Source organism: Pelophylax lessonae, assembly GCF_965119305.1.
Source record: "Pelophylax lessonae genome assembly, chromosome: 13".
Taxonomy (NCBI): Eukaryota; Metazoa; Chordata; class Amphibia; order Anura; family Ranidae; genus Pelophylax; species Pelophylax lessonae.
In genome coordinates, this window is record NC_138780.1 from 94381217 (window position 1) to 94404844 (window position 23628).

A 23628-nucleotide genomic window follows, 5' to 3' on the forward strand; every position below is an offset into this window, starting at 1 on the left:
AAACCCACATAAATATATATATATATTTGTGGGACTCCACGGGAGAGTGTGGGCCTGTGGTAGAGGCACAGTCCTAAAAGGGCAGATAATGCATGGATCATAGCCATAGTTTCAGGAAACATTCACAATTTGGTCCTCTGTATCACAGATGTGAATGTGAACATTTTTTTGTGACCCTGGACTCCAGATGGACATTACCATCCATCGGTCAATGACAACGGGAACAAGGAAGCCGCGGCACTACACATGCTTACTGGGTTGTGGTATGGGACCACATATATCAAGACAATTAAAACAAATATCTTAAGTGTCTTACAATCCTTTCATTCTTCCCATACTATTCATTCAGGAAGATTCACTAGAGTGACTTGAGTCCCTTCCAGTATGATGAATTCATCCCATCAAAGACATAATCAGCTGAATTACAATACAGCACCAGACAACTACACGTTACATGTATCTCCGCAGACTAAAGCGAGGGTGTTCCTCCTACTCATGTTATAAAACATGAAAAATACATGCTCTAAAACTCATCTAGCTGGAGAAAAAAAAGTGTATTCCCACATCTGAGAGATGGAGACGTCAAAAGTTATTATGCTTGAAAAATAATTTCTAGGCTTCAGTACCCCTGACAGTACAGCCTGGCAAGCAGGTCTCTGCAGACAGCCGAAGCACACAGCATCATTATATATGGAGATTGAAGTAGGAGAGCTGCCCAAAATGGAAGCTTTGTGTTCCAGGGATATCCAGCAACAAAGTTCCTCCCAGCAATAGGAGTATCCACGAGTATTCACATTTATTCTGTTTAACATCTTCATGACTAGGAGGTCTTTACATTCTTTTTTTTTTTTTCATTTTTGTTTCGCTTGCTTCCATGAACTGAAAAGTGTGCAGGCACAATGCCAAAGAAAGCCCGTCTGCCTGATCACAGCATTAGGAAGTGAGGGTTGGCTAAAGAATTGTATAGTCTTGCCTTGTAGTCTGATCATTGCGACCTCTACAGTCACTAAGTAAGGGGTATGCACAGCAAGGAGGTAACACTCTTCTGTCCATGGTCATTTATACATTCCCAAAGGCAGTCAAATTGGTGAATGTAGCCAAAGACATTATATACAGGCAGTCCCCGGATTACGAACAAGATTGGTTCTGTAGGTTTGTTCTTAAGTTGCATTTGTGTGTAAGTTGGAACAGGTAACTGCAGACAAAAAGTACTTATACATTTTGGATAGCCTAGGGAAGGGTTAACAGGCCATGCAGTCATGTGGGATTGCGGACAGGTCCTCTGGACAATAGGTAGCAGCATGCGGTGAACAGCAAGATGGCCACCCAGCGATTTATGGGATCAGCGTGACATCACGCTGCCTCAATTCTTAACTACAGCCTCGTACACATGCGTCGAAATTCAGCCGGGAATTTTCATCCGATGACCGATCCGCCGATTTTCGGCTTGTTAGTATGATGCTTCCGACAACCGACTCCGACTTTTCAGCCGAAAAAAATCTGGTGTGCAGGCTATAAAATTTTTGTCCACCGTCAAAACGCGTCCGATTTTCGTGCAGTCAGTACAGATTTCGACAGGGAAGAATCTTATGAGCAAGACTGGGCATGCTCAGAAAAGAAAGAACACAAAGAAAGCAAACCAACATATGACATCACTTCTGAAGTAGAATTTTGTCGTGCGGGAAAATTTGTGTGCAGTCTAGGCACATTCCAACCAACAAGACACCACTCTGGACAAAAGACGGACGACCGGCCGGCGGAAATTCGTTGCGTGTGTACTAGGCTTACGAGTCATATGTAAGTCAGATGTTTGTAACTCGGGGACTGCCTGTAAACATCTACGGACACCCTGATTACGGTGTTATTACAGACTAACCTACTTTGTAGGAAGAGTAAGGAAGGACATTTGCATTGCTGCCTTTCTTCCCACAGGGAAGATGTTCGATCTCTTTCACAGTCTCTACATCTGGTACTGAGAATAATGTCTTCACAGGAAGACAATCAGCAATAAAAGCCTAAAAGCAGTCCTGAACATATTTCCACCAAATGAGACAATATGCATGGTATAGTTAGAGGGGGTTAGAGAAACCAAAAGGCCCCTATTCTAATCAGCGCCTACTACAGTAAAACCTTCTTAAAACAGCTGTCATTATTCACACATCTCATTCCATCAGATACCCATTACAGAACAGTGAGTAGAGCCTTCCATAACCTGTATGGCTATACTGTCTTTTTGGGTCCTAAACCCAATTTTATAGAAGCCATGGTTAACATACACTGCAGTTATGATTGCCAATTATTCTGAAACAGCTCTGAGCAGTTTGGAATAACTGGTTCTATAATATTAATCTATATTTGCACTATACACCAGCAGTTCTGGATGTGCCTTTGGCCAGAAGCAATGATTTGCTTGGCCTCACCCACTGTCCTGGAATGGGGATAATCCTCTTATTTTTGGGATATGTGATAGAATCAGACATGTAAATATCTTCTGTTTTAGGCAGGCTTTACTGTGAATCTGCACCAAAGAAATAGTTTTTTTTATTGCTGCCCTGGTCTCCATTAGAGAGATTGTTCCCTAAAGTTATTTCCTTTCTAGAAGATAACAAATCCCCCATAGAGACCCAGAGGGCATTACAAAGCCTAACAGATGTTCAAAATCTACCCTTCTCTGTCCTAAATGAGGGAAAAAGCCTTGGCCAACGTCACACCTTAAGGCCAGCCATAGGCGGTTCAAATCTCGGCCGGTTCAGCAAGAACCATCCAAGATTTGAACCATGTATGGGCAGGCTGAATGTACCAAGTTGATCGATCAATCAATTTGGGTACTACCAGCCTGCTGGATTTTACATACGAGTACATACGCTGGTATAGCTGCTAGCCGCACTCACTGTGGATGCAGGAAAGAAATTTGCTCCATGTATGGCCTGCCTAGAGTATAGCAGATAACCTTGTGGCACCCCTCTTATGGGGTAAGCTTTTTAGACATGTTGGAAATTTGGCAGTTTGTGGTTAACCAAAAAAAGAGCAGTATGCAGGGCCCCAGGTCATTAAAGCAGGAGTTCCAGCTTTTTTTTTTCGAAATAACCCCGTGATGATCGTACCTAATGCTATTCAAAATTAAATGTTTTTATTTATTATGATTCTTTTAAATAAACTCACTTTGTAGTCCCCAACGAGTGCACTTCCATCTTTAGTCTGGGATTCTGAAGCCCACTCGTTCCTCCTTCCGGGATACAGCGCTGCTAGCTACCCACATGCGCCGCCTGATCTTGCGCATGAACATATAGTACAAAGCGCAACGTGATGCTACAAGCCGCATCATGGCCACCCACCCATTGTCTTTTGGGATATGAGAGTCATCAATCCCAAGAGCCAATGGGCGGGTAGACATGACGTACCTCGCAGCAGGAAGGTACACCAGAAGCGGAGTACATAGAAGGTGTTTACATTGCTGCAAAAAATAAATAAATAAATAAAATAAAATGTCCAAATAGGTGTCATAAACTGATTACGTACGTGGGGAGGTTGAAAAAAATGCCTGGAACTCCACTTTAAAATATGAACTTAGGACAGTAATGCAGGCTTCTATGTTTTCCCATGGTTTCCACATTTGCTAGAATCTAACAGTCTGTTGCAAAGCAACCTAAATACTATACATACTGTACAAGCCTAGTTCACATTCACTAAAACACAGAAGAGTATAAACAGTATGCAAGGCTAAATACAAACTGCAGTCTGATGAGAGGGGACATGATAGCAATTTACAAATACCTCAATGGCGATCTCAGCATAGAAAAAAAGCTATTCAGTCGCAAGGATTGTATGAGGGTATGTCATATAACATTTATATGACTAGCACAAGCTAGACATGTGAGAATTTTAAAAACCTGCAAGCGAAGACAGACCAGTATCCATACAGAAGACTCTTGGGTACCATTGGTAGAAAGAACCGGACAGGACCCTACGCGTTTCGGGTTTAGAAACCCTTCTTCAGGGGTCAACCAGAGTTCTATGCACAATGTTTACCCAGAGGAGTCTTTTTTGTAGGGGTAACTGGGCTGTCAATTAAAATTGGTGTCAACCGAAAAAGAGGTGTCTGGTCTCATAGAAGACGTAGTTCACTGAGAAAAAGAATATTATTGAAATGGCTGGTAATTGACAACATCGTGGGCGCCACAATGATAAATTGTTGGTCCTAGACGGTCCCCATGGGTAAGTGGGCCAATATAGTGTCTCAGTAGTCACTCTTGTGGGTAAATGTTGCTCATGGCTAGAGGTAGGCGGAGTATGTAAGAGTATCAATTTCAGGACATGGACAATACCCTACGTCCTATCCGTATAAGGAGGGTACCACTAGATCTAACAATACATGCATAGATTTCTCATGTTCTGCTCATGAGCAGAGGGAGAGTAATCTAATAGAATCTCCCCCGTTGATTGTAATCAAGCAGCCACAACACCCTTAAGTGCTTGAGTATCCAATGGTAAGGGCTTCTGATAGGATGCAGTCACTATTTGGCTGACAATTTTCTACTCAGCACCTTCAATTTTTCACTTCAAATTTGTTAGGGTAGGCGGTACCAACAGGGTCACCCATAGCTCAAATTTTGGCCAATTCATTAGAAATCCTTCGGAATTCGAGCCATGCATGGCCAGCCTAAGGGGGAAAAGTTTGACAGATAATGTATGTAAGGATTCTAAAGTAAGGACGTAGGACACATCTGCTATAGAACGCTTCCCATCCTATAGTGTCCCCGAGGAATCTAGCCACTCTTGCTTTGAAAACAGACTGATATGGCAGAAGACAGAAGCTGGTCTTAATATGATTCCAGGATTTATAATGCCACTGCCACCTTTCACAGCAATGTATAAAATGAGGACACACAGGAGCTATAAAACTGACATTAAAATTTTCCATGATAACAAAACAATGACAAATTATGCTGTTTTAGCAGTATGTGCTATATTAAAACTGCAGCCCAAACTTTTTTCAGTTTTGAATACAGTGAGACAATATTATTACATTTGTTCATTTTAATTGCTGCCTCCCTGTTGTATAATCAGGATAAAGGTGAGGAGATATCTCTCCAACGCATGTACTTCTCCTTCCATTCCGGTCTGTCTCCAGAAGTGATGGGACAGGTAGTGAGACAACTCAACACACTGTACAACAGACAACCATAAAACCCTACAAGAGGTTCTAAACCTTCCACACACCATCCAAAACCCACAAAAAGCTTTGCTTGGAGATCTACGCTAAATGATTACCAATTTAGTTAAAGTAAAAAAAGAGTAATTTTATATAAAGAAACAAATGGCATTCCCTTAATTGTGTATAAAGGTATTGCTAAATACCAAGGAAAGGCTGTGATGTGTGTGTGTGATAGCGCTGGGCCGATAGGAGTGAAAATTGGTTCTGACAGATTTACAGTAAAGTGTTTTTTCAAAGAAAAACATGTGTTTTCATGGGTTTTCAAAGAAGCAGATCTGTGATTGAAATATGGGTATTAGAGGCCCCTGTTCTTGTCCTAGGATTCTACCTCTCTAACAGCGACGTAAGATTCTCTTGTCAAATGGTAATTTCTTGGATTTATATGGAGCAGCACCTGGTGCAAGTTCTTCTCACCTAAAATACTTTTTCAGAACCCATAATGGTTAAGATCAACTACATCCAATGTGTTTCGGGGGGGGGGGGGGATTCCCCTTCTTTAGGGCTTGAGCAGTCACTGTTAAAAAAAAATCACAACAGAATACACAAAGGCGCCGGTGTTAAGGCTTGATAAAGGTGCAGAAGTAAGGTGGACACTAACCTAGTCAAGAGGAGAAGAAAGGGGAGGCTTTTTCTTCCCCTGAAACGTGCTGACTGTATCTAATGCTCTTACTCATTAAATGTTTCAAAATGTCCTTTAAGCAAGATTAACTTTTGTACCAGATGCTCTTCTGTACACATTCAAGAACTGGTTCTGGCCAGCTCATCAGATTGTTTTAAAAAGGAGCTGGATGTATTCCTAAATGCATGTAATATAACTGGATATTATTATTTATAGGTAATAATTAGTGATCGACCGATTATCGGAAAAGCCAACATATCGAGGGCCGGGACGTTCCCCCCCCCCCCCCTCCTGCCACCTTCCACGACCCGCCTGGGCAACCAGCCTGCATAGCCCCGAAGACCCAATCAAAGCCACATTCGGCTCTGATCGGGTCTCCGTGTAAAAACCCAGAAGTGATGTCATGAGTGACATCACTTCTGGGTACTGTCTGGCGCCAGATTCAAAAAAATGACAGCATTCAAAACAGCCAAACTTGGCGTTTTAAGTGCAGAGGAGGGTTTTGGAGTCTTTTAGACCCCAGATCCCTCCACAAGAGTACCTGTCAAGTGGTAAAAATAAAAAAAATAAAACATTTTTTTAAACGTATGAAAAAATCGGCCGATACTGATATGCAATGACTAAAATATCGGTATCGGCAACGAAAAAACGATTTCGGTCGATCACTAGTAATAATACCAGAGACTGTTGATCCAGGAAATGTCCAATTTCCTTCAGACCCCGGTCACATAGGGGCGACGCTACTTGCCGGGGCGACCTGTGAGGTCGCGGTGCACAGCGCGCACCGCGACCTCGGAGCGGCATGCACGGGCTTCATATCATTGAAGTCAATGCAGGTCGCACCAGGTCGCCCCAAAGTAGTACAGGACCCTTTTTCTATGTCGGAGCGACCAGTGTGAACCGGCTCTAAAGGGATCAAGATGGATTTGTTTTTGCCTGCTGAAGCAAACTGGGCCATGCTTTATTGTTTTTGTTTTTTTTTCCTTTGGATCAACTGTAAGTATTGGATTGTGTATATGGAGGTTTTCTATTTATTTTTTCTTTTGGGTGAACTAGATGTACTTTTTTCAACCTATGTGATTCTTGATACCAGTTGGGTTTAACATCTCTGTTACTTGAAATTTCGTTTATCATCTTTTCAGCCACATCTCCTGTCTTACCTAACTTAAAAAAAATAAAATAAAAAAATTGGACCAAGACTCACAATGCCTACTACCAGCACCAATAACAAGTTCTTGCTCTTTCCAATAACTCTCTTATCTCATGAGTATTAATACCCAGTAACAAGTTTAAACAACTAGAGCACTGAGCAGCACTAGTGCCAGGAACTCATGCCAGACGTGGCTACTAGGACTTTGCTGGCAGCTCAATGTTTGACTGTAAATCAAAAGCAAACCTATAATTTAGAGGGAAACAACACAGAATGGAAGCTTGTCACAGCTACACCATGGATGTCACTATAGAGGTAATTACAACTATTTCTAAAATTAGCATTTTACATAAGAAACACTAATGTAAAGCAGCAATTAAATATTGGATAATTACACTGTGTAATTTTATTTTCTTTGATTTGACAGTTTTGTTTCACCAAGACACTTCATGTTCTCAATTTCTCCCAGTCATTTAGACTTCACTGACACTGTCATAATTTCACTTTCTCATTCCCTAACACTCATATTCTGTGGGGCTTTTTTAAATATTTCCCTGCCCGGTTTACCACTTCTACCCCCAAAGGCATGCCCTCTATGTAACAACCCAGCACCAACAGATTTAATTTCTTCAAAATGTTAACGTGGATGAAAAGGGTTAAGGTCTATTACCTTCATGCATTCTCTGCATGGAGGTAGAAAACCTCCTGTGTGCAGCAACCCCCTAGCACCCCCCCCCCCCCCCCGCCATACCTACCTGAGCCCCATCTTGATTCAGCGCTGTGCACTAGAGCAGTAGCTCTCCTGAGTCTGTCTGTCTTCATTGGCTGAGACAGCAGTAATTGTTATATGACTATTTCATATTTACAGGTTTCCTTGCAATATATTTTTTTCATAGTATTAAGTATGAACATTTTTATAATCACAAAGAAGCAATACAACTCTAAGATGTCAGTGTTCACTGTACTACATTGAGAGCCTGCCCGGGGAGCATGTCCCCACTCCATACACTGTCAATATAAGAACCAAAGGGTCACACACCAATGGTGTCACTTCCTTTGACAAAACTTTATTCAGCCTGGCAAGCACACTGCCAGTCCTCGCCCATCCCTCTTATGCATTTCACCTTTACAGACTTTGTCACTGTGTTACTTCATCTATGTACAACCCCCTGTTTTTTGCATATATAATTTAGATTAAGCACCGGAGGGAGCTTATAGTGGCTCAGCACAATTTTCTGTCCCTCTCTATTTCTTAGGCTGAATTGAGGAGTGCATCTAAACCTGCGCTCCTTTGAAAGGATCTGCATTCAGATTGCTCAGTGATGCCTCTTCACTGAGTGTTTTAACCCAATTTTTGCTGACAAATGCTTGAATGAGTTGGATTCAGCAGGCTTGGTGACATGTTGGATAGCTTTTGCAGTGTGCGAAGCATGGTGACGGTGGCATGTAAATTCCCCCCTTCACTGCCATTACATTAAGGAGGGGAGGAGGGGAGGGAGCACTAAAAATGCAGCTCAACCACGCATTTTTACTGCCCCCCAATTGCATATCTAAATGTAAACTTAACAACTGTTGATACAAGATATCAGTCATACTGAGAGTGCAACAGTTGGCCAACTAGTAAACATATAGTACATTGTGAGAAAGAGCAATACATTGCAATGACTGGGGTTGATTTACTGAAGGCAGATAGACTATGCAAGAGAAGTTGCGCTTTGCAAGGGAATTTTCCCCAGAGCTTAGTAAATGTAGTAAAATATGACATGCAAGGAAAGTTAAAAATATGCTTTTCTGCTTGCCTATGACTGGATGATGGGAGCCAGCAAATCTTCACCTCATTCCCTAAGCTTTGGAGAAAATTCCCTTGCAAAGTGAAGTTTATCAATCCCATTGCGTAGCACTGTAAAGCAGGAAGCAGAAACTGAATATGAAAGTAGCAAACATGGCTGTCCTAATGTAAATATATAAATAGAAACTGATAAGATTATGAACATCAAGCTGATCTCTGTTACATGCATTTAAAAAAATAAAAAGACTATACATTTGCCAGTCTACATTCATTTGGAATTTTTACTGAGGGCCGGATCACCCCGGAACACACATGTTTCCGTGCACATTTTTGCACATTCCTGAGAAGTGCACTTTGGACTGCCAAGTGCATGGGAAAGCATCCGAGGGTTCTTAAAGAGCTCAGCCAGGTGATTGCCAGACCATTATTCTTGATCTTTAAGGATAGTTTACAGACAGGTATGGTGCCAGCTGATTAAAAAAAAAGCCAACGTGGTACCAATATTTAAAAAGGGGCCGAGATATATACCGGGTAACTATAGGCCGGTCAGCCTAACATCAGTAGTCTGCAAGATTTTGGAGGGGATGTTAAGGGACCACATACAAGACTTTAGTAATGAAAATGGTAATATTAGTAGTAATCAGCATGGATTCATGAAAAATCGTTCTTCCCAAACCAATCTATTAACCTTCTACGATGAAGTGAGCTGCCACCTAGATAAAGGTAAGCCTGTAGATGTGGTGTATCTGGACTTTGCAAAGGCCTTTGACACCGTTCCCCACAAACGCTTACTGTTCAAACTAAGGAAGGTATGGACCATAAGGTGAGTACCTGGATAGAGAACTGGCTCCAGGGGAGAGTCCAGAGGGTGGTGATTAATGGGGAGTACTCGGATTGGGCGGGTGTGGAAAGTGGGGTCCCCCAGGGTTCTGTCCTTGGACCAATCCTGTTTAATTTATTCCTAAATGATCTAGAGGAGGGGATATCTAGTACAATCTCAGTATTTGCAGATGATACTAAACTAAGCATGCCAATATCTTCTATGCAGGATGTGGAAACCTTACAAGCGGACCTGAACAAAATAATGGGGTGGGCAACTACATGGCAGATGAGGTTTAATGTTGAAAAATGTAAAGTAATGCACTTGGGTGCCAGAAACCAGAAAGCAAGCTACTCACTAGGGGGGGAACCTCTGGGTGAGTCTAGGATGGAAAAGGACCCGGGGGTCCTAGTGGACAACAGGCTTGGCAGTGGCATGCAATGCAAAGCCGCTGCAAGCAAAGCCAACAGAATACTGGGATGCATAAAAAAGGGGATTCACTCCAGAAATAAAGAGATTATTCTCCCACTCTACAAGACTCTGGTCCGGCCACATCTGGAGTATGCTGTCCAGTTCTGGGCACCGGTCCTCAGGAAGGATGTGCTGGAACTGGAAAGAGTCCAGAGAAGGGCAACAAAATAATTAGGGAATGGAGGACATCAGCTATGAGGAAAGACTACAAGCACTGAACCTATTCTCTCTGGAGAAGAGATGATTGAGGGGGGATATGATATCAATGTACAAATACTGTACTGGTGACCCTAGCATAAGGAACAAACTATTCAGAGAAAGGGAATACAATAAGACACATGGCCACTCACTAAAACTAGGAAAGGCGGTTTAACCTTAAAGTACGTAAGGGGTTCTTCACTGTAAGAGCGGTAAGGATGTGAAATTCTCTTCCACAAGCAGTGGTATTAGCAGGGAGCATTGATAGTTTCAAAAAACTATTAGATGGGCACCTTAAAGACCACAACATACAGGGGTATACAATGTATGGTTAACAGCAAACACACACACACATCATAGGTTGAACTGGATGGGCTGATGTCTTTTTTCAACCTCACTAACTATGTAACTATGTAAAGCAGAAAAAGTACAACACGTGCGACTTTGAAATATGTTCCGCACCAAACCCCATGGTAGTGCATGTGCATGTTTGTTAGTGCCACATGTGCACGTCTAACAAGGGCAGTGTGTTAATGAGGGGTGTGGAAATCGCTCATGGAAACATGTATTTCCCACAATGCAACTGGTGTAAACTGGCCCTTAGTGTTAGGTAAAGAATTAGGAAGGCTGTTAATGCCAAATGAAAAGTTAAAATGTAAAGAGTAGCTCTAAGAATTAGGCTAAAGTAAATTTTTGGGGTAAAGCTAAGGTGAAGTGTTAGATTAACAATTAGGGATAGCTTACATTTGAAGGACACTTTGAAGATTTTTTTTACTTGTTTTGGTGCCAAAGCTTTCAAGTCAAGAATTGCCAGAGCAGAAAACCAAAATGTACTATATTATATACAGTATATAACAGTAATCTATTACATATATTAATTATGAAAGATTGTAAGTTGTTAAACCTTGCTCACCTTCCCTGCAAATCCACTGCTATGACAATGACTAAACTAAAATGTGGGCAATGAACTGGCCCTGGTCATTCAAGGCATGTTCAAAGCCCAAGGTGTAAACTAGGACATTGGCCAAATGGGCTGTTTGCATGTTAAAGAGAACTCAATATTGTTTATTTGTCTAGAATATTGTTTCTCAATTTTAAAGTGGAACTAAACCCTCCCATCCTTTACAGCCACGGAAGCTATTATCTTGGTCTCTGTTTGATCTGCAATTGAAATGTTGCTGCACATGTGATCAGTTATGACACCAGCCATTTGATAGCTTGACAGTTTGGTTGGGAATACAAGCAAATGTGACAGTTAGCATTCAATGCATGCCTTGAATGTAACTGTTTTGGGAAACCATTAAGTTGTCAAGTTTAGTTCCGCTGTAATAGCGCCAGTATGAGCAATAACATAGTATATGCTGTACAGTTGTATTGTTTAGCAGTGTGGTGTATGTGAGATGTGTTATTTCTAAAAAAGGTATGTAAACATTTAGACCACCCACCCCTTCCAACCCCAACCTCCTAATACCCCTAAGGATACAGCAAATTGAGTTTTTTGTGTTTCTGTTTATCCATAGATTCAATGTGCTGTGTAGTAGAAGGTCTACTCTAAAGACTTGCCCACAGCATAATATGCTGCAAAGTCAGATAAAATGCTCTCTGCACAGTAACAGTTGTAATATCTACCTAGTGTAATTAAAAGAAAAACACTGAACAATGCAAGTTTTTTTTATTTTTAAATAGTAAAAGCTAGAAGGTAAAAAGGAAACAAATACCTTGAAATTTATAAAATATATAAATGTATAAATATATTAAATAAACTTTAAATACCTTAAACTGTTATCCTCTAAATACCTCTGTCTCTATAGACCGGAGCATATTTCCGCCCATGCTAGATCAAATACTAAGCTTCTTCTACTGCTTAGGCCTCTACCTTGTCCTACAGCCTACTGATCCAATATTCCCCAATATCAGCCCCAATATAGTCTGTTCATTGCATCCAGACGTTTTTCTTACACTGCTCAGCCACCTTCTTTCCTGTTCCTGAAACATACATTAAACTTTCTTTCAAATTCTGAACATAGCCACCATGTTCCACTTTACTGCAGCCCTACTCCGAAATATAATAGTATATTTTTATTAAATTCCATGCCTTCTTTAGGGGCTGTTCAAGTCACTTGTCAACCTTTTTTAATGTAAAAGTAAGTTAAATCTCTGATGTAAGTGGGTGCCACAAACTTAAATGTTACATTCTTCCCCACAATAAATAATGATGAGGTACCTTAGGTTGAGGTCTGGAGGACAGGGGACGGTACATGCGCTGATAGGCCTGGAGGCTCCCCTGCCATGAGAGAAAAACAAATGACATACATAAGGCAGGAGAGGCAAAATGCAGGTTATAACCCTATGTAGCTACTTCGCTCTATCCAAAACTCTAGTAAACAGACTTCCTACAAAAAAGGACCTTATACTGTTGCACTTTTGGGGCACCTTACTGTAGCATTAAATACTTAAAAATTACACTTAATCATCACAGTATCATTCGATTACCCAGTATGGTTCTAATGTGGAACATCACAAATGTTTAAACCCCACCTTTATGAGCATTTTTCATGCTACACCTATATTTAGGATGTAACATGAAGCATGGTCAGTGTTCTGTCTGTCTCTGTGGCAGAAGGACTTGTAGTTCTCAATAGAGTACACAAGTGTGGTGATATCACTGCACTTGTAATCCATTGACACTTCATCCAGCCCTATAAGTAAGGCTCCTTTCACACAATCGGACTGGCGGATCTGAAAAACGGACAGGCGGATCTGAACGGATACCCCATGCATCTCTATGGGGCATCGGATGTCAGCGGAGACATGTCCGCTAACATCCGATCCGATAAATCTGAATGGATAGAAACCCTATTTTCCATCCGATGAGAATGGACAGACAGTCCGTTCTCATCCAATTCCCCCATAGAGAAGAATGGGGACCTGACAGCTCTTTTCTCCGCACACAGCGCGGAGACAGAACTGCCATCCGATCAGCGGATCGATCCCCCGCTGAGAAAAACGGAGTCCGCCGACGGACTACCGTGTGTGAAAGGGGCCTTACGGTCCATAGCTGCAGCTGCAGAAAGAGTCTGCAGGAACAAAAACATTGCACATGTGATCCACTGATTGTGGGTTGCAATGATTTTCTGGCTCCTTTGCAAAAAAAAGGAAGAAATGTGCATTCTTTATCAATTAATATGTGTGCATTTATTATTTTTTGCAAATTAACCAAACTTTGTATATGCTGGTGGCTTTCACTAAACATTGCCTCTTCCATGTGTTAGTTGTTTAAATCTATACTCATCTAAAGAGTTTTAGAAATAGTGTCATTAGTTTAGGCAATTAAACCTCTACCACCCCCTCAGGAACCGCTGACACGTTATTAGACTTTATCAACAGAAGAAATGGCGCTTTTCCACTGCATGGAACCGAACGGTTCGGCTCACTTTTGCTCTTTTCCACTGCATGGTACCGCATGGTACGGTGTTGGAACGGTTCGGTACGGTACGGCGGCGCTTTTCCACTACATGGAACCGAACGGTACGGCTTGCTTAAACAGTACCACCTCAGTTGTGGTTCCAAGAGGGCCGTACCGGTACCATATCCCACAATCCTTTGCATGCAGCCTTGACTGTTTGTCACTACTAGCCACTGATTGGTCAGAGAATCGTTGTTATCCCACCCACTTTACTTTAGTAAAAAAGCAAATCGTACCAAAACGTACCGAACCGTTCCAACACCGTACCATGCGGTGGAAAACCAAACAGAGCCAAGCAGGGCTGAGTGGAGCCGAGCCAGTACTTGCAGTGGAAAACTGCCAAAAGAGAAACACTCCCAAGGATGGACAGAGCAGTGCTATACCCTTCCTTCCAAAAAAGTACGGGATGTCAGTTATTGGTGAACTGCAGAGCCGATTACTGTGTGAACCCACATAATATGTGTCCAGTCTGCTTGTATTATCATCATTTTTTGTCATGTGCATAATATTATTAGGCTTTATTAGTATCATACTATTTCAGAATTTCAATAAAGGTAAAAGAAACACAAGTAAGTTGGTAAACCAGTTCCTCTAGTACATCATCTCTAAATGAGTAGCTTTTAAGGCAAAGCCCCGTCCAGTTCGTTGGATTTACTAAACATGGAGAACTCAGAATCTGGTGCATGCCAGCCAATCAGCTTCTAACTTGGGTGTACGTTTAGTAAACTGAGATAAGCCGAGATCTGGATGATCACGGCTTGTCTCAGAGCATTGCAGGTTTAAAATACTGAGAAGAGTAGTGGAGAACATAGTCTTCTCTTCTCATCTCAGTACACAAACAGCTTGCATTCACTGCAATAGAAACGGCCAGTTTAGAAACACATGATGTCACCTGATCACTCTGCTTCTCTTTGAAGATCTCCTCTTCCTACTTCTCCAGCTCAGAGGTGGAGATAGCAGGAAGAAATAGGAGATCTCTGCTGTGAATGTCCCAGTGCCCAAAAGTGAAAGTAAAAACTCTCCCTACTGCAGTGAAATATACATCAACAGCAGGTTAGAAACACATTAACTATACAATCACATCTATATCTGTGTGTGTGTATATATATATATATATATATATATATATATATATATATATATATATATACTGTATGTACTGGTGTGTATGTATGTATATATATATTTTTTTTTTTTTTATTTCAGGTACTTATATAGCACAGTCAATTTACACAGCGCTTTACATATACATTGCACATTCACATCAGTCCCTGCCCTCAAGGAGCTTACAATCTAAGGTCCCTAATGCCTCGTACACATGTACCAATCGGCCGTCTTTTGTCCAGGGCTGTCCTGTCCGCTGAAAACTGCAAAAGACTGCACATGAATTTTGTCGGCCAACAACAGCCGACTGCAGAAGTGATGTCATGTGATGAATAACTTTCCGTGTGTTTTTTCTTTTCTGAGCATGCCCAGTCTTGCTAATCTGCTGTTTGTCGGCCGAATTCTGTACTGACTGACGAACAATCAGCCGTTCTGGTGTTGGCCAACAAAAATTTTAATGCCTGCAGGACAGATTCTGTTCGGCCGAAAATGCGCTGTCGGCTGTCGAAAGCATCATACTAACAAGCATACAATCGGCCGATCGGTCGTCGGCCGAATATTTACGGCCGAGGATCGGTACGTGTGTACGAGGCATCACTCACATACATACACAGCAGGGCCAATTTTTTATACAGGATCCAATTAACCTACCAGCATGTCTTTGGAGTGTGGGAGGAAACCAATCTGTCACGATTCAACCACGCCCACGGCGACTAGCTAAACGAGACGTGATGAATCGTGACTGGGCAGTATAAGGGGATAACGGAAATAAAGAAAATTCCTACTAAAGGCTCGTACACACGTACCGATTGTCGCAGAAAAGATTCGGCAGACGACCGATCGGCCAAATGTAGGCTTGTTAGTATGATGCTTCCGACAGCCGACAGCGCACTTTCGGCCGAACAGAATCTGTCGTGCAAGCATTAAAATGTTTGTATGCCGACACCAGAACGGCCGATTGTTCGCCAGTCAGTACAGAATTCGGCCGACAGACAGCAGATTTGCAAGACTGGGCATGCTCATAAAAGAAAAAACACAGGGAAAGTGTTGATAGCCACACATTCCTATAACAAGCTGAAACTTTACTTGCTTTCATTGAAGCACTCTCTAGAAACATGTGCAAGTAATTTCTTGACAGCTGTCCCAGCAATAATCAGTAATCCAAGTTGGGAGCGAGCTGTGGGATACAAATCTTTAGCCAGTAGGTGAGAGATATTTGTTTAAGTTGGTTGACCTAGGTTTTGCAGCTCTCAACAAAATGGGGGTCCCACTAGACATTGGGGTCGCCCGGCTGGAGAAATCTATGTATATTTAAGCAAGAAGGAGAGCCTAACACACAAGTTGAGAGTCTGGAAATTTATTTTGATTTCACAAATGGCCGTGGTACAACAAATCCAATATGTTGGATTTATGTCCAAAACCTCCAATATGTTTTGGGGGTCAAACAATCCCGCTTTAATTGTCATAGTAGCTAATGGACTCCAATCTGATAAGTTAGGCAAAACAATCAGAAATGGAAGGATAAGCAGTGAGTGTGTGTCTGTGCTTAAAATAATGTGGAAATTTTACTTCACTCCCTGTCCCATTCTGATATCTGTAAGGTAGGGGGTGAGTGGGGTTTTCAAAAAGACATGAAGAAGCATACATCAACAAACACAAAACATATAACACTTCCCTGCCACCAATTGGCCCCAAATAGCCCCTGAATGAAGCTGGTGGTATTGGTATATCTGTCTAGTTTTGAATGGAGACCTAATGTGTCAACTGTCACAAAATAATCATCAAGAAATGTAGTATTGTTAGCAAGATATATCTGAAATCATACTTGTCATATAGTGCTCTCTAAGGAAAAGATCCAAAACACAAATCAGTTAGCAATGTACTAATGAATAAATATGATTGATCATCATACACTTTCAGTGCTGCTCTAAGAACAAGTACGATGCTGCATTGTGGGGCTTGTAGTGTCAGTTGTCGGGTTGCAGCTCCTGTTGTAATGCCTCAACGCCCTCATAATCCCTATGTCTTCTGTGTTTCAAAGAATTTCTCTGGCATTATGAGTGCAAAGTCATCAAAAGCAGCCTGGAGTCTTCTCATATTAATCCCCAGTGTGCACACTATTGTAATGTATTCTGCTCCTGCATCCGGCCTAAACCCTAAATAATCCTTATTACTGGCTCTGGAATATATTGAGAAGAAAGTGAGACACAGAGGACAGCCTCTCCATTACTAGCCAGATCCATTCTTACACCACTAGTTTTTAAGAGTAGACATATTCTACTGCTAGATTTTCACTAGCTGTCGTCTGGATGATCAGGAATCTTTCACTAAGTGTTAACTATCACATCATCAAAAAGAGTGGGATTCATTTGGGTTATTATTTGGTAAGTAATACATAACTGGCTGATCTATAACATTTCTATAATTTACATTTTATAAAAGCAGTGTGTGTTCAAGACCAGAAAATGTTATACTGACTTTAATTATACTTTCAGACAGCAGCAACAAAAAAAACTTTGTTTTAGGATATAGTAGGAATCCATTACAATCTGTATCATTATACATTTTGGGTTTTTTTTTTTTTGCTCAATTGGGGGAACTAGCCTAGGCTTTCTGTCCTGGAGACACAACAGGAAACGAGGAGAAATACCCTTTTTACGTAGTTGTCCTCATTGAAGAAATGTTCTTATCAGAAAATTATTACTAGTATTTAAACAGCATCAAGATAAAAAAAAGTGCTTAAGGTCAGGCTTGAAGCAGAGATAACTCACCTGGGAATATCGGAAAGAATTTGTTAGGACAAACCTTCCTCCTCCCCTCTTCCCCCCACCCCTTTTTTTGGGACCGGTCGGCATATACCCGCCTCAGCCCCGGATCAGACTTTTGTCCACATTGTGTACTCAGTGATGGAGGACGACTTGGTTTACCCCAGTCATTCTTTTTTTTTTTTCTTTCCTTATATGTAAGTATTAGAATTTCAGATTTTTGATGTTTTTAAGGGAGTTCATCAGTGTATTTTCCTTATCTATATAAGATTTAGTCTTTATTTACAGACAAGTTTTATCAAGCTCCTGAAGGGTGGATATAAGCTCCACGAAAAACACGTAGAGCCATTAAATGCTAAGATTTATCTGGTTACGGATATGGATCATTTATTAGAGAGTATATAAGCTATTGGATGTGTAGACATTTTGATTTGGATATTGACCATGTACCATGTATGAGATATATATATGCCTGTGTATGATATTTTTTTATCTGCTATTATATATTTATTTATTTTAATATGAATTATGTGTATGCATGGCTAGATATGTCCTCCACTATCTCTCCTATATCTGTGTCTGTATTGTCTGTTTTTTTATCTGGAATATGTGATTTTTTTTTATTGATTTGCGCTATACGATTGATATCATCGTATAGCATGCAATAAAGTAATAGTTTGAGAACATTTTTATTCTATTTGGTTATTTGAGTTAGCAACCCACCTCATTTAAAGTCCCATTACCTTTATTCCCCCTTGTCATTAACCACTTGCCGACCGCCGCACGACTATCTACGTCGACGGTCAGCCCCTCACAGGCAAACTAACGTAGGGCTACGTTGCTTGCTTGTGAGGGTCTAGGGAGCGAGCGCGCGCCGCCGGAGGCGCGCTCCCGCTCCCGCGTGGTCACGGACCCCCCCGCGTGTGTGACCAGCGGACCTGATGTCCGCCGGCCACTCGGCGATCGGCGGGGGAGAGGGAGAATGTCAGGCAGCTTGTGTAAACAAGCGACCTGTCATTCTCCTCGCTGTAAAGACACTGATCACATGGATCTACTATGTAGATCCGTTGATCAGTGTCCTTACAGCTCAAGCCACAGCCAATCACAGTAGAAAGCACGCCCCTAGGGACACACACAGCCCCTCCCTCCCAAATAAAGTTAACCCCTTCACTACCAGTGTATTTTTACAGTAACAGTGCATATATATAGCACTGATTACTGTAGAAATGTCACTGGTAACCCCAAAAGTGTCAAAAATGTCAGTCAAGGGTCCGATCTGTCCGCCGCAATGTCGCAGTACCGCAAAAAAAAATCACAGATCGCCGCCATTACGCGTTAAAAAAAAAAACAACAAAAATGACAAAAATCTTTCCCTTTGTTAGTAAACGCGATAACTTTTGCGCAAACCAATCAAAATACGCTTTTTGCGATTTTTTTTACCAAACATAGGTAGCATAAAACAAATTGGCCGAAAATGTTAAAAAATTTTGATTTTTACATTTTTTTTTGGGGGAATTTCATATAAAAAAATGTGAAAAATATTGCTATTTTTGCAAAATTGACGCTCTTTTTTTGTTTATAGCGCGTGATCAAAAAATCGCACAGGTGATCAAATACCACCAAAAGAAAGCTCTGTTTGTGGGAAAAAAAGGACGCCAAATTCGTTTAGGTACAGCATCGCACGACCGCGCAATTGTCCGTTAAAATCACGCAGTGCCGAATCGCAAAATACCCCCTGGTCGGAATGGGGGTAAAATCTTCCGGTGCTTAAGTGGTTAAAATGTAACTGCGTTCCTAAACATTTTACTAAAGAAAAGCTCTCCTCTAAACAATTTTTTTTTTTCATATGTTGAAATCCTATTAACAAGATATTTTTTCCATCTACATTGGAATACCCAACAAGATATAACTAATGTTTAGTGGAGTTCAGTTTGACTCAGAAAGGCTTGGTATTGCAAGTATTTGATACACGCACTGTGGTCAGGGCCGTCTTTCCGAATGGGCATGCCCGGCAGTTGCCCGGGGGCCCCACTTGCCAAGGGGCCCCACGCAGGGTGGCAATTTACCCTGATCTGTCCCCCCCAGTTTAATTTACCTGGTGGTCTAGCCCCCCCAGACCAGTTTGTTCCTCTGCGGGCGCCGGCTGCTTTAGTTTCTGGCTCTGCACTACACTGGTTGCTAGGATGGCCAGCCGACTGGCATCTAGCAACCAGTGACGTCTGGAGGAGAGTACCCAGCATGCACAGCAGAGGAGGATCCTCCTCGTCCTCCTCCGCTCCAAGAATGGCTCCACCCACCTCCTCAATTCATGTTCTGTGTGCGGCCGCTGCGGCAAGGTAATGAGACTGCTGCGATGTAGATCTACCATTAAATATAGCCTTATCGATAATTTGCATTTTTATTCTCGTGGGTGATTGCGTAGGCAGGGCCCCAATGCACTGCATTGCCCGGGGGCCTATAAGGCCCTTAAGATGGCACTGACTGTGGTTGGGTTTTTGTCTGTCTTTTTGGACAACCCGTTAATCATCAACCATTCCGTCAGACAATTTTCACAGAAAATAAACAAAGGTCTGTGAAACACAGGGTGTAAAAAAAAAAAAAACAGGCCTACAAAGTGTTACGTTTATTATGGACCTCTTCTAAGCTAATGCTGTTTGGAAGTTGCCATAATACAGTACTGATCTGTACACCACTAAAGAAAGACAAGTCCTACAATAATGGAAACGCACTGCTCTTTTTTTTATTTTTTTTATTTTATGATAAATAAAAGTAATAAATAGTCTTTTGGGTAAACAGAGCAGCCTTGACAATGAATAAATGAATGACAAGACTGTGTTCTTTCAATAATACAAAATACCTAAATGGGCTATTTACTTCAAGGCTGCTTTAATTACAGAAGAATTCCCATTTCATAATGAGGTCCCCTGCACAAGTCATGGAGAAATTTAAAACAGATCTTTTCCTGCCATTCATTAGGAACTTGATTTGCATAGGGCTGGCTTGGCATCGTTGGGCTTGAACACACATAGCCTTTGGTTCCCTTGGCCCCATGCACCTACTACACTACATCTATTAGAATAGTTCTGTCAAAAGAAACACAAGGGACTGTCACATTCAAAAAGGCTGTTTTCGTAAATGCTGTTTGTAAAATTAGTGCCAAACACCTCAAACTATGACAGTGCTCCTAAATATTATAAACTAATTTTAATCACAGAAAAAAAAGGGAATCAGGCATGACTACTAAAAAGAATGATGAGTGTGGCAACATTATTTATTAAATATATTATAAACAAAGCCTCCGCAATGAAGGCCATCTCACTGTCATCATCTAGATAATCAAATGATAATGGAAAAAATCTGACTTGCAAGAGTTTAATCCAAAAACACGTTAAAGTGGATGTAAACTATCACATATACTCAGTGAAGTGAACAGCCTCAGATGATACACAGAGATTAAACAAATCTCCCTACATAAGTTTTACATGTATATGTGCTGTCTTCAGTTTTATATACTGTTTAGAAAGTGCATGTCCTGTTAGAATTTTCTCTTCCTGATTCACCTGTGGGTTTGGATTCTTGCCATACACTGTGAGATAGCTGATTGGAGGAAAGGCACACACCCCCACTCCACATAGGCAGAAACATAAAAGAGCTGTGCTGTGAATAGACAAGCTCTCTGCTAATCTAATTAGAGCACCAACCCAGATACAAAATTCAGCCTGATTTTTTAGTTGATGGAGAACATGTCAGAAGTTTTCATGCTGATAACCAGTGCTTTAAGTGGCCCAAAAGAGGCGCCGGTACTCTATTATAGCCTATAAATTTTGTCGCCCCCACCCCACATCTGGGTCCCCACAGAGCACCCCCCCTGGCCTGGGCTGGGACTCCGGAGCAGGAGGACTCACTGGTGGTGACTGGTCAGGTTTTGTGGAGGGAAATATTCTTGGGGGGGGGGGCAATTGAGGGCACAGATGTCCAAAATGAGCGTACTGGTATGCTAAGGCGCACGGAGAGGTGGCGGTATGCTCAAGAGCCATATGTGGAAGTGGCGGTACTAAGTACCAGTGCATACCGGCCCACTTAATGCACTGCTGATAACAGAAGAACGGAGCAGGAAAAAGCCACTGGACTTAGGGCTTTGACGAGAGATAACTTAACACTACAGATAGATGTGCCCAGGTCATATTTTATGAATGGGGTTTACATCCACTTTAGGCTTCATATTTTGCTACAAAAATACGTGCTTCAGCATATATAGTTGGATAAAAATGTGTAAAACATTAATCTAATTCATTTAAAAATAAAATATACAGAATATATGTATTCCATAGGCTCACTCAAAATGAGTCTGCTATTTCTTAGTGAAAAAGTAACCAGAATAATAAAGTAACATGGTAAACATGCAGTCAAATATGTTTTGCTAAAAGAACACAAAGTACTTAGCTGATGGATGTATAAATTACACAGGGTATTCATTATAACTATAGCAATCTCCTCGGTTTTCGCTATTACAAGGAGTTCCACAACAGCTTGCAATCGATGAAACACAAGATGGTTATTACCTCCAGTCCACCCCAAAATGGAAACCAAAGGCTGTAAATATAGATCCAAGACCAACAGAAAATCCCACAGCTGAAAATTAGACCCCAACATGTGGCTCAACACTGATCCTGCCTGGAGCAGTAAGACCTTAGGGTGGAGGTCTATGGTTTTTGTCTGGTACTCTTCACATGCACCTAATGCTTCTCAGCTTTACAAATACAACTCCAACTTTTTGTCGCTTGTACTCTGTACGTCAACTGAGACAGGACGTCCGTCGTAGGAGGAAACGCGTCAGAGAGGAGCGCGGCAATGTCACGATCCATCGCACTGCAGGTGGCCGTCCCGCTGTTCTCTCCGGTATCAATTGCCGTCTATGCTTTGTATCAAGTCTACCTACTGTAAGTGCATTACCTTTCTTTATTAAAACGTTGTTGGAACTATCAGCGGTTTTCTTTTTTTGGCTACCGGGGGAACCTACATCTAATGACCAGGGCAAATAGATCCAGTCATCCCAGGGAACAGGACAGGCACCCAACACAAGCGGAATTCCATCTTTTTTGCCTATAATTAAGAACCATCTGGTAAGAGGCTGACCTGCTCTTCTCTCTTGGGGGGTGTTCCTACCTTTCCTGGGTATCAATATTGGATCGGATAATACTTACGCCCTTGTATTATCCTATCTGGTAAGGGGCTTATTCAATCACGGTGGAGGTCTTCACTGCCCACATCTATTATATTGGATTTTGCACTTTTGGATTTTCTTCACATGCATGTTGGTTGAACATGATTTTGGACATTCACTATTTATTTATGGACTCACCTTTTGGATATACATTTACATGATTGTTTAGCATTTTGGATTTTATTCCTCTTATTGATTGTTATTCATTTTGTTTATTATCTGGATTCACTTATTGTGAAAAGGTCTGTCTTCTTATTTTACTTTATTCATCATTTTTGATGATTTGTCACTATATGATTATATATTTGACTATATTATCTAACAGTTTAGCGCACCTGATACACATTTTTCAATATTATACATTTCTTCTAAGGTCGCAGCTTTTCTATTTTCCAGCGCACTTTTTTTACACATCACATTTACAACTAATTTCTACTCTGTAACACAATAGAAAAGCCTTGTCGGACGTTGAGCTTGAACTTCGACTTCGGCTTGATTTGAACCCAACCGTGGAGTTGACAAGACTGAACTTAATACAATATCATACATACTTCTGATCTATCCCAGAATATAAATGCATCAGCTGGCATTTCAAAATACAACTGTCTACCAAGGATGAATCCGTTTTTTCATTACGTACTTTGATTTCTGTGTGTGAGCAGTTGTGTATTTGAAGTTTTTGCTCACAAACTGGAAGAGAAGTGAATCACTTTACATGAATACATCCAATATTCTTTGATCATGGTTATTATCCAAATAATTTTATGTGTGAGATTGACACTGTAATTCTTAAGTTCCTATTAGAGA

At 41.3% G+C, this 23628-nt stretch overlaps 1 protein-coding gene across 7 annotated transcripts in view; it reads right to left on the bottom strand.

The window, feature by feature from the left end:
• The window catches only part of NPAS3 (neuronal PAS domain protein 3), a 676849-nt gene that overhangs the window by 376632 nt on the left and 276589 nt on the right, over window positions 1-23628 (bottom strand). For 4 of the 7 annotated variants that reach the window (XM_082275690.1, XM_082275688.1, XM_082275692.1 and 1 more), the window contains exon 2: window positions 12487-12546. The exons of the other annotated variants lie outside the window; for them this stretch is intronic. In XM_082275690.1, the coding sequence (XP_082131816.1) occupies window positions 12487-12546 (60 nt within the window). The remainder of the gene's footprint in view (window positions 1-12486; window positions 12547-23628) is intronic. 7 annotated transcript variants of the gene reach the window in all.